The following is a 13,995-nucleotide window of genomic DNA, read 5'->3' as shown; positions in this document are numbered from 1 at the left end:
TAAAATAAATAAAATTTGTGTCCTTTGCCTGACTTTAAACAACATCAAGACATTTTAAAACTAGAGACCATTAATACACCAGGTGATGATTATGAAGATTACCCATTCTTTTCTGTCATGTGAGCTGCCAAGATGTTAACCATTTTCCTCCTTGTTTCATCCCCCAAAGACTTCGTTCAGTTGTACTCAGTTATTATACACTCCCCACCAGGTTTCTGGACAAGAATGGTTTCCACCAACTTAAAGATTATAATAAAAACATATATATAAATTAGTTTTCAAAATTGTAAGTCTCATTGATCAACTTAAATCAATAATAAATATCAAATTCATGTTCATTTTTAAAAATACATTTATAAGTTTTACCAGTCTTTATTCCCCAAAAATATAAAAGTAAAAAAAAAATTGATACCCACCTTTTTAGCTTCTTCGTCTAGCCTCATTCGTTTACTTGAGGAAGTTTCTTCAATAATGACTGTGTCCTGTGAGTCACTGGAGTCCACGGATGGAGTGCGGGACCGATTTGACTGCTCATGAGAGGCTTGTGGAGAAGCAGAATCCGAGTCTGGTTGCAGATACATTTTTATGGGGAATTATTGTAAATTAGAAGTATTAAATACATTCCAAACATGTAATGAAATAAATACAAACCTGCACCATGTTTTATGGTAAGAACTCCAACTGAGGGATCTCTGACTATATCCTCAAAAACATCACCATCCACCTCAGTCCCTGACTCATCAAAAACCTTCACATTCTCTGGTACAGCTGGGACACCAAACTTTAAAAATGCTGTTAAAAGAAAAAAGAAAAAAATATATGCAATTTTATGAGAAAGGATATATGACTTAAAAGGTTTTACATAGCGAAGATGAACTTTGAACATCAGGGCACATGCAACATTTGACTATATATTCTTATATAAAATTATAGCCATCCATCAAGTAACATTTAAATAAAAATAATAAAAAAATAATACAATTAAAATATATATTTATTTACCAGCAGATAGAAATTCCTCCAGGCTCAGCTCTGTTATCTTGACAAATTTTTGGGCATCCCCAAGTTTCACCTTAACCAGCATGATCTGTAAGAAGTGAGAGTACTGTACAGATTACGGTGTAAAATGGTTACCTCAGTATCAGTTTATATGATTAGATTTAGAATAAGTCATACAAGGTAGCAAAAATATATCACAAATACTTTACTAAATACTTACATTGGTTAGTGTTTTAATTTTCACAAAGTATTGGCATACATTTACTGATCCAAGTTGCCTAAAATAGAGAATTAAAACATCGACAATACATTAATGACACGCCAACTATACCAACTAACTTACACGCAGTTTAAAAATTAAAGCGCATTTTCATTATTTTCTAATGAAATATACAGCGTTTGAACACCGTCAATCCTTAAAATAGGTTGAGGATCACTTCAAACACCTAACATGTTACCGCTCAGATCAGCTAATTGTGTGTCTAACAGCAATAACAAACTTTAATACCGAAAAAATTAAGGAAGGTTCGAGAAACAATTTAGCGGGTGTTTTTTTCCTTCGTTGAACAGCGTTGCATCAGCACCATCTCTACGCCCATAGCGCCATCTAACGTGACTTAAAACTGCGATGGTGGTGATCAAATAAATGTCCTCACAAAAAGTTTAAAATTTCGTTGGACAAGTTTAATTTGCGAACTGAACTTTTGCAAAAATAGTTTATATAAAATTAAAACAGTTTATATATTATGTTATCATATTTATTGACTTTATCAAACGTCGTAATACATGTTCAAAAAGGACCTACGTCACATCATCAACAATATTACATTAATTACACGTTAAACATTGTCATATATGATACAAACATCCACAACCTAAGCTGGAACATCTCAATTTCAACCATCCAACACATAAAAATGTTGATGCCTCGTTGTGACTGTTGGATAATTCAACGTTAAAATAACTAAAACAAATTAATGGCATATAACAGTGCCAAATGCAACTGTCGGGAAGAAAAAAATTAAGTTAGATTATTGGCATAATTTAAGCTTTTCCATTAGCGCTACAGTGTGACGAAAACAACTCTCCAACGTATCAACTTACAAAGGTACCTATTCGGTATTCCCGAAATCAAAATAACAAAACTACACAAATTGCATCAAAATATATCCTATGCAGTAATGTAAGCATATTTATTCACATAAAACATCAAAACTGCGTTTTAGTATGTTACTTAAAAGAGCTTACCTGTCTGTGGGAGCAAAAAGAAAATGGCGATTAGAAAACTACTCCAGTCGTTTTCAGATCTTCGCAGGGGGTAGATTGAGGGGCGGAGCTTAACAGAGTAAAATTAACAACGCAGAATTTAACTCTGATCATTTTCACCAACACTAGGGGGTATCTTTCACCAATTGTTGTTGAGTTTACTCCTTAAGTGTAAAGATAGAATAACACTGCTCGATTAACACTGCTGATTTTACTGTGTGACTGTCTTTATATTCTTTTACTGACGGATTGCACAGGTTCGAGTAGCAATGAGCTTCTTCACACTGCCTGCACATGTGCAATTTTGCTTTTGAAGCCTACTGACCACGCACACCTGTCCACGTGGTCGTCTGCTCAGAGCCTCGGCACACACTCTCCAATGACTATTTTTACGTCACGCCTACCTAGCGGTCCATAGCGGACTCGCGGACGCAGAAAGTTTGACAGAGGCTTTAAGATGCAGGCTTGCATGACCTGACGCGCAACATTTCAGAAAATGTGCGTTCACAAATGTAGCCTATTTTGATCCAAATATGGAAAGCACTTTTGAATTTCATAATATGAGGTTCTCTCAGGAGATGTTTTGCCACATTTCTTCAATTAAGGATTGCTACGTAGTGTATGGTGTTTCTATTTGCCTGAACGTCTTCAAGTGAGTTGCGCGACAAAAAAAACAAAAATCCAGCACTTCTCCATACTGATACTGCAACTATTCACAGTTTGTACATGTTCATTCTTTTTTTTCTCCCTTAAAAAACAAATGTGTCCATTCTGATGCACAATTTTACCTTAAAGGCAATTTACCTAATAGCTGTTGATGACTATTTGAATTGAATTCTGCCAAAGTGCGCTCTTGTATGAGTTCGTTAAATGCTTATGCCATTAGGTCTGCTCATGTCTTAAAATAATATATGAAGAAAAAAAATCGCATAAAAACATAAGGATATAGCTTATATTTCATTAGTAGCATATTTTTTTTAACTGATGTATAGAAAATACAATTTTACAAACTGATAAAGTTTTTTTTTTTTTTTTTTTTAATTCAGCATGTGGTGCGGGCCGCATTTGAATTCGTGACGGGCCGCGGATTGAGAACCGCTTTATATCAAACATTTTTAAATCGTCCACAGCTGGACATCGGAGGCTGATCTGCGCCAGAGCACGTGAAGTGAATGTAATGAACAAAGTCATTTTCAGATGCAATGAAAAAAAAAAAAAAAAAAAACCTGGTTAGCCTAGATTAGTCCCAGGCTCTGTTCTGAAGTAAAATAATTATAATTACTGTTAACCGAGAGTAACAATTTTTAACGGATTAATCGCTATTTTTATTTGCTGAATGTTTTCTTTATTTTTTTATTTTTTTAAACACACAAAAAAATTAATTAAGTTTGTCAGAGGAAAAAAAATATATGAGTCGTGTATACGTTTAATTTTAACGGATTAATCACCTATTTTCGTTTGCTGCATGTTTTTTTTTTTAAACACGCTAAAAAATAAATCAGAGTTTGTGAGACGAAAAAAATAGGCTATAAGAATTTTTTTTATAACAAATCCTTTAAATTTAAATTAATCAGAACAAAACAATAATTAAAAATATATAATTCTAATGGATACATATAATTGCAGTAAATAATAATATAGGTAATAAAAAAAAAATAATAATAATTTAAAGCTAAGCATAAGGTAAGCTTGGGCTCTCAATCGGGAGAAATCCAAACTTTCCATATTCGTGATGTTGCCCATTTGAAGCTTTTTTGAAACTATTATTCATGAGGTAAATAGGCTGTGTGCATTTCAGTATCGATGGAAAAAAAAATCATAATTAACAATATGTCAAAGTGCTCACGCCAAATGTCTGGTGAACGACTGCTGTTTCCAGTGAATAGTGCGCAAGGCACCAGCGATCAAACAGCTGAAACAAATAATACTTAATTTTTGGTCACACATAAGCAGTGTTTGGAATAACGGCGTTTAAAAGAACGGCGTTAGGTAACAACGTTATTTTTTCAGTAACGGGGTAATCTAACTAATTACTTTTCCTGTCGTTACAACACCGTTACCATTACTGAAAGTTAAATGCAGTGCGTTACTATGCATTGATTTAATAAACTATGCAATCCGAACGCACCCCTGGCTCACACAGCGAGTGTGGAGGTGGGTTAAAAACAAGATTCAAGATTCAAGATTCAAGAACTTTATTTGCCATTTGTGCTTGCACACATAGGAACTCTTGTGCGGTTGTTGCTCAAAGAGTCAAGTCAAGTTTAAAAAGACACTCAAGGAAAACATAAATCTACAGTTTACAGTTTTAAAGATAAGCGATTATGATTGGCTAAGGCAGAGTCATGTGTTTCATGGTAGCCAATCAGAGCCAGTGTTTTTACGCACATGCCGGCACACGCGCCAGCGCCAGCGGCGCCAAACACACACACACACACACACACACACATAAAACAAACACACACGCAACAGCTACGGTCCGTCGCAGCAGCAGCAGCAGAAATGGCGAGTCAGGAGCAATCCGATGGAAAGTTGGCATTTTCAAGGTGGAGATATAAGCGCTACTTCAAATTCATTGTGGTCAAAGGCAAGAACGTGCATGTAATGTGTACATGTAATGTGTGACACACGCACGCATCTCCAAAGCTAGTAGCCCAAAACACTTTTCTTACAAAGATAATACTTGAAGTGCAGGATAAAACTCTCATCTTTTGACATTCAATAAATATCGAAAGTTATGTACGAACACCTGTCTGTTCTACTCATTTCAACTGACTTGTGAAAACTGCTAAAAAAAAAGAAATTATTTGACACATAGCAACTTTTTTTTTCTTCTTCTTTTTTTTTTTTTTTTTTTTTTTTACAGTAACACAAATTTTTACTTTCCCTGGTAACGAGTTACTTTATTATAGAGTAATTCAGTTACTAACTCAGTTACTTTTTGGAACAAGTAGTGAGTAACTATAACTAATTACTTTTTTAAAGTGCCGTTCCCAACAGTGCACATAAGGCATAATTCAAAAATGCAAAGTGTTGGTAGTTTGAAAAATCAAGAGTTAATACTAATAACAGAGTTAATACTAATTATTGCTAAATGCTGGACCGTTCCCATTTCGCTCTGCATATGCAACCTGAAGATTTTTTTAAACCAAGAATGAACCGAAATGAAAATGAAATTAAAACATTTAACTTGTGTATATATATATATATATATATATATATATATATATATAGGCCTTATATTTATTTACTGTTTAATAAAAATAGCATACAAATGATCCTTTGTGTAAAGGTCTTCTTTTAATTTTTGTTTAGTAGACTGTAGCCTAAGACTATCCTACATTTTAAAAATTAACAAATTGTAAAAAAAAAATTATGTTCTTTCTTTTTTAAATGTTACAATGTTATATCATAATGTTATTGTTGTTTTACTTCCTGCCATCTCATTTTATAATTACATTCATTTCGCAATCCGTCCCTTTGCGCCACCTGGCGGTAGTTTCGCGAATGATTTCAACACGCGACTGAATTACAGTTACAGGTACGCGCAGCGGTAAGGCCGAGATAGGCTGGCCACCTACTGTACATTTAGAATACATTGAGAAAAGGTACCAGTTTAGAATACATTGAGAGAAGGTGCCAGTGAGCTGGCTTTTTCCTGTCCTGTTTCCCAGTGGGATCATAAAGTTTTATGAGCTGGTCAGGAGTAGGGTTACAGAATCATTCCTCTTATTTGAGAACATTAAATTAGGAGAAGCATTTACAATTTGCAAGTCAGCAACTTATAATCCTCGCATAACAAGGATTTACCATTTATGCAATCACACAAACATATTCAAGATACATATTATTTAAGGACTTACATAAAGAGCGTAAAGAAAAGTTTGTGTGTGTGTTTAGGAATGTGGGCGATTCGTTTCTCCTTTGAGGCTGCTCACGTGACTGTGGAATGTCTCGTTCCAGTGTTGTAAATAATTTAAATCCAGCCAGGCCGGCGCCAGGCATTTAGTTTAATGAGAGTTGGGTTTATATGCCTGAATTCAAAATCTACAAGCTTTGGGTTTGCATTGTTTTAGATTCAACGAACCGTGATTCATTAGTTCAGAACCCATGAATCGATGAACTGCATATCCATTACAACCCTTAGTTAGAAGTTTAACCTTAGTGAAACTTGCAATTAAGAAACATAAGGTCAACTCAAGTAACCTTAAGGCTGTCATTAATTATTATTATATAATTATTTCAGTGCTCCCTTAAGTGTTTCTACAAAGTCCTTACTAACCGTTTTACCTTAATAAATTTAAGAGACTGAATGCTCCCTTAATTCATCTTAAATTCAGACGTCATGGCTGATTTTATGTTAACTGAAGAGGAGGAAGTACCAAGGCACATTTTTAATGATCAAATTAGGCACGTGTTTAAATGATTGAAATTTGCACAATCATTGAAATCACACTCATTTTGATATGCAATTATTGAGGGAGTGTCGGATTTACCATCAGTAATCCTTTGTCTCACAACAGTCCAGTTTTATGTCTTCTGTGCTCTTGGTATTCTCCATAACACAAATATATTTGTACATCTGGTGTTGTTTTGTTGTTTTTTTATTGTGAGATGTAGTAACTATAGAAACCACTGCACCCATTGCCATGTGCTGCCAGAAACTACAGTCAATCATTTAGTATAAACACTTAAGGAAGGGTGACTGTTAAGAACTTTTTTCAACACTCAAATAAGATCCTTTGCCTCAGGAGTTTTTCCCCCCTCTGGGATACCCTTAAAGGTCCCCTTCTTTGTGATCCCATGTTTTAAACTTTAGTTAGTGTGTATTGTTGTTGTTAGAGTATAAATAAAATTCTAAAGCTCCAAGTTCAATGCCAAGCGAGATATTTTATTATATATTTATTATTCGCCTACAAAAAACGACCCGTTTGGACTACAGCCCTCTAGTTCCTTCAGTAATGACGTCACTAAAACAGTTTTTTGACTAACCTCCGCCCACATGAATTCACAAAAAGGGGGCATGGTCTTGTTGCGCTCCGACGGAGAAGAAGGAAGAGCTGCTTTTGTGTTTGCCATGTCGTTGAAACGCTGTTATTTTCATCTCGGAGTCCAATCATCTTTGTTTGGGCTTCCCAGGGATAAAATTATAATCCACATGTAAAACTATGTGTGTGAATTGTGTGAAAAATACTGTGAACACATGTTATATTGCACACTGTAAACACAATCAAAGCTTCAAAAAAGCGTGAAAAACGGGACCTTTAAGTCAAAATAGTACTTTTATACCTGGTAATTAAACTTAGCTAATATATTTGGTTGTTTTTGTCTTCCTCAAGAATGTCAAACTGCAGTATCACTGAAGAAGGTTATAAAGCTTATAAAGCTCTGGCTTCAGCTCTGAGATCAAACCCTTCACACCTGATAGAGCTGGATCTCACAGGAAATGATCCTGGACAATCAGGAGTGAAGGAGCTTCTTGATTCTGTAAAGGGTCCAGTGTGTAAACTAAAACTGAGGTAAGATATTGTAAAAAAAATAATAATAAAAAAATAATAATAATAATTCTTATTTATATTATTATTTATGGAAATATTATTTAATTATTACAGTCTGTTGCATCAAAAATAATAAAAAAATAATACAAAGTTAGCTGATATTTTTAGTAGTGAATTGAATTTAACTTGTTTTATCTTCTCTTCTGCAGGTTTTTGGGTCCTGATGCAGATGAAGCCTGTCAGTATGTGGAAAGAGTTGTGGGTAAAAACCCGTTACTCCTGAGAGAACTGAATCTGAGTGGAAGTAAACTAGAAGACTCAAATGTGAAGAAGCTTGCTGCTCTACTGCAGGATAAACACTGTAAACTCAACAGACTGAAGTGAGTTTTTTTATATGAGTATATGCTCTGCAAAGCATCTTATCATTTCTAGAGTCTGATCAAATGCTGTTATTGCTGTTCTTTATAGTTTTGAGGGCTATTAGATGAACCATCATTTAGATGCATCTTTGTTATTTTAGTTGTTTATGGCTAAAACAAACTAAATCATGTTTTCTGTTTTTATTTTCTTTCTCTGCAGGCTGAATAATAACAGCATTACAGAAGAAGGTTGTATTGCTCTGACTTCAGCATTTAATTTAAATCCTTCAAACCTGACAGAGCTGGATCTGAGTGGAAATAAACTACAGATCTCAGGAATAGAAAAGATCTGTCATCTGTTGAGAAATCCACAATGCAGATTGAAGAAACTCAAGTGTGTATTTTTATTTTCTGAATAAATAATTCAGAATAATTCTGAATAAATAATTTCTGAATAATGTGTTAATAATACACATGTTTTAATGTTCCTTTAACCAGAATAATTGAAAATGAAATAAGTGACTTAAATTTCAGTTTCACTACTTTGGACAGTTTATTTTTTTCACACATCACTTATTTTAAATATCGTAATAAAATACTTAACTGAATTATTTAAATGTGGTTTAGTTAACGTTGATCTCAGTAGTTTGTTGTAATGCATGTTAAATCCACTACTAATCTTTGTCCAAACAAACAATAAACAGCTTATTTTTGTTTAACAGACTCTCAGACTGCAGTATCACTGAAGAAGGTTATAAAGCTCTGGCTTCAGCTCTGAGATCAAACCCTTCACACCTGATAGAGCTGGATCTCACAGGAAATGATCCTGGACAATCAGGAGTGAAGGAGCTTCTTGATGTACCACAAAAACCAGACTGTAAACTAAAACTTAAGTGAGTGTCTTAAAATTATTAAGTTCAGTTATTTGGATGGACACTATAAATCAAATTCTCTCTATGCTTATAAGGGGTCCTGGACCCCATCAGCACCCTGCCCCCTCAATTCAAACATTGATTAAAATGCCACTTAGGTGTTAAAGGCAGCAAATACCCCAAATGTTGTCGCTGTGGGGAAGGCAGTAGTGAAAGTATTATTCTGGTTGAGTACCATCTTTACGTACATTAGCTGGACTCTTTAAAAGGGAATCGGGCTACAAAAGGCATACAATTTTAAGATTATGAGATATAAATTGATAATCTATTTTGTTTAGATTTTTGAAAAGTCCTGCTGCAGAGCAAGCATGTGATTATCTCACTGAAGTTCTGGGTAAAAGTCCATTATTACTGACAGAACTGGATATGAGTGAAGATAAATTAGGAGACCTGGATGGAGAGAAGCTCTCTGCTCTTTTGATTGACTCTCATAGCAAAGTGGAGAAAATTAAGTGAGTTGACATTATTTTATACATTATAGCTAATGTTTGTTTATTTATTATTAAATAATGTCTGTCATGTGTGATCCAATATAAAGAGATATTGGTCTGATGTATGTTGAAAATGTGCAGAATAATAAAAAAAATGCTGTTTTTGTGTTTAGGCTGAACAATTGTAGGCTGACAGACAATAGCTGTTCAGTTCTAGCCACTGTTCTCTCCTCCAAAACCATCCTGAAAGAGATGAACCTGAACAACAGCCGTCTTCTGGACTCAGGAGTCAAAGAGATCTGTGAGAGACTGAAGAATCCTGTGTGTGAACTGAAGATACTCAAGTGAGTACATTTCACCAAGAGCTACACTCAACACAAAAATCCCATATCACATACTATATATATATATATATATATATATATATATATATATATATATATATATATATATATATATTATTAATATTATTCTTATTAATCTGTTTTTTTTTTGTTGTTGTTTTTTTGAAGACTCTGTAAGTGTGAGCTAACAGAGGAAAGCTGTTCAGCTCTTGCTTCAGTTCTCAGTTCAGACTCCAGCAGTCTGAGGGATCTTGATCTGAGCAATAATAATCTGCAAGATTTAAGAGTGAAGCTGCTCTCTGATGGACTGAAAGAAAACTGTAAACTAGAGAAACTCAAGTAAGTTGATTTCTAACACATTAAAGGTGTCTGGATATTTTGTTTGTGCTAATATTCATATTTTTTTACATTAATTTGTACAAGGAACAAAATTCACTAGCTTTTCTTTTTAGCAGTTATTATTAGTCAAGACATTTCTAGAATAACTGTTAAATCAGCTCAATGTAACATTTTAATTTCCTTTCTAGACTCTCTAACTGCAGTATCACAGAAGAAGGTTATAAAGCTCTGGCTTCAGCTCTGAGATCAAACCCTTCACACCTGATAGAGCTGGATCTCAGAGGAAATGATCCTGGACAATCAGGAGTGAAGGAGTTCAGTGATTTATTACAGGATCCAAACTGTCAACTGAAGACACTGAGGTGAGATGTGATGAAATACTTAAAATGTATGCAGTTCATTTAATTATATAAATATTATTTCAGAAATACAATATGTTGCTGCATGAAAGTTAAAGTGTTGTTATAATAAACTACAGGGGATTTAAGCATTTTTTTCGATTGTCATTGTACCTTAAAAGGTGAGAACTGAACTGAATCCTGCTTCATTTTCTCTTCTGCAGGTTTCTGAGTTCTGAAGCAGAAGAAGCCTGTCAGTATGTGATAAGAGTTGTGAATAAAAACCCATTACTTGTGAGAGAACTGAATCTGAGTAAACATAAATTGGACAGCACACATAAAGTGATTCAGCTCGCTGCTCTACTGGAGGATAAACATTGTAAACTGAACATCATTCAGTGAGTATATATGTGATTTTCATTTTTGTGCAGTTATGTGTCTTTATAAAATATTTTTCAAATGTAATATTCGTTTTGTGTTTCATTTTCATGAACTGTTGATGATTAATTCTTTTAATATATGTATTCATTTAACAGACACTTTTATCCAGAGCAGCTTACAAACTAGTCTCATACATGAAACTTCTGTAAATATAAGAGTAAATTTAGACCAATAATTCTGGCGTTCAGAATAATTCATCTACAATAAAAAGGAAAGTGGTTCATGCAGCTGATTTCATTTTTGTTAATGAATGAAATTTCTGAAATTTAACTTACTGGTTAACTAATTCATTTTGTTATTATATTAAATTCCTGATCACAGTTTCAGGTGGAGTGAACTATAAAGTTTGAGTTTACTTGTTGTAGCCTAAGCAGTCACTCACCTTGCTCCATCATCAGCTGTTTTGGCATCTGTCCACTTCCTCAACACCACCAACATAATTCAAGTATATTGCAATCCACACTTATCTTCTAAGCACTAGTAGTCCTGATGGTAAATCAGAGCTTGAGTTGAAGCCACTTTCTTGAGTCACAATACTTAGTGTTTGATACTAAAATAATGTTATCAAAATGCAACATCATCGGTTCACCAGAAGAAAAAATAAGGTTTGGAAATTTTAAACACTATTTACATGTGGTTGGAAGCAGAGAAATACACTTTCATGAATCCAATTTACTTTTATGACCAATTTATTATTTACAAATAAAATTAATTCTGCTTCTGTTTCATGAATGAGGCTCAATGTTATCAGCAACAATCAAAGATGCCATTGCTGAAAACTAGGTCTTAAGATAAATTGAATAATGTTTCCTTTTTTTGGTTTTCTTTCTCTGCAGGATGAATAAAAACAGTATTACTGAAGAAGGTTGTGCTGCTTTGACTTCAGCATTTAATTCAAATCCTTCAAACCTGACAGAGCTGGATCTGAGTGGAAATACACTAGGAAACAAAGGAATACAGAATATTTGTTTGCTTTTGGAAAATCCACAATGCAAATTGGAGAAACTGAAGTGAGTATTTTCTATTATCCTTTTTTATAGGTATTTGTGTATTTAAACATTCTGTAAAGCATGAAATCCATGCCAAAGGGAGTTAATATATCCAGTAGAACATGCCTGCTTGATTAATTGCATCATTACATGGACAAAGGCAAAGGAGTTTAAAACTGTTGATTTTTTTGTAATCACTTTTTAAGACTAACTCAGTGGGAGCAATATTGAGTACAAATGTTTTTTAATGCATTGATCAGTTTTGTTAGCTCTTCATGTACTCTAGGGGTTGTGATTCTATATCTGCAACAATATTTAAAGAGCACTTGTAGCTTTTCTGAGATACATGTGTGAGTATATATTAGAGGTTGAACAACTTCTGATTTTTTTTTAAGTCGACTTTTATGTGAAGAAAGTCGAGTCGAAATCGTTTGTCATTACTGAAAAAATAAGTTTGGAGCTGTAACAAACCCCCTGTGCACAGCTATGGCAAATGACACAGTGCTGCCCACATGGCTATTGCTCCTATAACAGCTCATTTTCATCAGTTCTTTTGCCTTTGGTTCGCTTTATTTCACACAGATTATATCTCACAGTAAAGATTACATTTATATGAATGCATTAGTGAGAGCGATTGCATGAGTGAATTATTTCTACATGGCAGCATCTCTCTAGTAGTAGTGACATTGTGGGATTTAGTTAAGAAATATATGCTTGAACTTTTATGTTTCAATGCTATTTTATTGAGAAATCAAAGAACAACTTTGACAGTACATTTCTGCGCTGAATGATTCTGTGCACGTGTGATCTGCGTGTGACGTACGAGCTGCTGTCTGTAGCCTTCGAGTGTGCATTACAGTGAAGCAGCACATTAGATTAGAACAGCGATTACGTTTTTTTAGTTAAAGATTGAGTATTTTTAACAATGTTTTTCAGTAGTACTGCCATAACTTCTGCTGTGTTCTCAACATCTTTTCTAACGGCTTCTTCTAAAATAGGTATAAAAAGGACGTATAAAATAATTGACACTCTGAAATGTGTTGCACAAGTCATGCTTGTGAATGTGGCTCAGGATGATAAGCTTCTTCCTGAGTATCACTGTCAGACTTGTGCTCGGACTGATATGGCAAAACTGATACCATAGAAAGTTATTACTTTGTAAATGAACATAAAAGGGGCCCTTTAATATACTTTTGTAAATACATTTTTGATTAACTGAAACACTACTACTAGTGAAATGGTATTTTCAATTTATTTTTATTTTTTTAACTACTTATTGTTATCTTTAAATATCGTGTTCAATATTTGGAAATTCAAATTAAACAAGTCTTACTTTAGTATCATTAATATAATATTATAATTTTATTACCATTTTATATTGGTATTTATTCTATACTTACCTTTGAAATATTTTAATTTTAAAGTAAGGTTGTTTTAGCAAACAACAAATAAAATAAGTTTAAGTTTTCTATTCAATTTTATTAAGGTAATTATTCTTTAATTTTACTTGACATTTATTTTAATTCAGGGAACGAAATGGTTCTAAAAATAAGCAGATGTTATAATGGCATTTATTTTTTTCTGTTTTGCAAATATCAATATGAAGGCACAAATGCACTTTTTGGAAGTTTTTGTGACAATATATTTTTCTATTTAGGTTTAGATTTTTTAAAAGCAACATTTTGCTTTATGGATTTGTATTTTATTTAGAGTAGAACATGCTGTACTTAATATTAATCTCTTTTTTTCCATTTACAGACTTTCAGACTGCGGTATCAATGGTGAAAATTACAAAACCTTGATTTCAGTTCTGAGATCAAGCCCTTCATGCCTGACAAAGCTAGATCTCACCGGAAACTATCCTGGAATATTAGGACTACAGTGGCTCTTCAAATTACTAGGGGGTGCAATGAGTAATTCAATAACAATCAGGTAATAAAAGCATTCAATTACTTCAAGAGACAGAAATGTAGTCAGCTGTTTGAAACATATTAAAGTTGGGCAGATTAGTTGATGTGAAACTGATAAACAGGTAGAGGAGTTGCTACAGTCACAAACT

At 33.7% G+C, this 13,995-nt stretch overlaps 1 protein-coding gene and 1 long non-coding RNA gene across 2 annotated transcripts; both read left to right on the top strand.

Moving 5' to 3' along the window:
- The first annotated feature begins 7,605 nt into the window (after positions 1-7,605).
- LOC113086628 (ribonuclease inhibitor-like) lies at positions 7,606-10,738 on the top strand. The gene is made up of 8 exons (XM_026255470.1): positions 7,606-7,633; positions 7,730-7,784; positions 7,973-8,143; positions 9,333-9,506; positions 9,659-9,829; positions 9,998-10,168; positions 10,357-10,511; positions 10,731-10,738. Exons 1-8 carry the CDS (start codon positions 7,606-7,608, stop codon positions 10,736-10,738), a joined length of 933 nt encoding a protein of 310 aa, XP_026111255.1.
- Positions 10,737-13,984, top strand: LOC113086627 (uncharacterized). Its single transcript, XR_003284943.1, has 3 exons — positions 10,737-10,904; positions 11,784-11,957; positions 13,695-13,984. It is a non-coding gene; the product is annotated as an uncharacterized LOC113086627 (long non-coding RNA).
- The last annotated feature ends 11 nt before the right edge of the window (positions 13,985-13,995 follow it).

The sequence above is a fragment of the Carassius auratus genome, unplaced genomic scaffold (assembly GCF_003368295.1).
Source record: "Carassius auratus strain Wakin unplaced genomic scaffold, ASM336829v1 scaf_tig00043656, whole genome shotgun sequence".
Taxonomy (NCBI): Eukaryota; Metazoa; Chordata; class Actinopteri; order Cypriniformes; family Cyprinidae; genus Carassius; species Carassius auratus.
The sequence above is the reverse complement of the archived record's forward strand: the minus strand, read 5'-3'. Positions and strand labels throughout refer to the sequence as shown.

What these genes read in the sequence shown, in the direction of transcription:
- LOC113086628 (XM_026255470.1), top strand. Translation starts at nt 7,606, where the DNA reads ATGTCAAACTGCAGTATCACTGAAGAAG. An exon ending in CTGCAGTATCACTGAAGAAG is followed by an intron (nt 7,634 to 7,729) that starts GTTATAAAGCTT and finishes CTGGACAATCAG; the next exon opens with GAGTGAAGGAGCTTCTTGAT. An exon ending in GTGTGTAAACTAAAACTGAG is followed by an intron (nt 7,785 to 7,972) that starts GTAAGATATTGT and finishes TCTCTTCTGCAG; the next exon opens with GTTTTTGGGTCCTGATGCAG.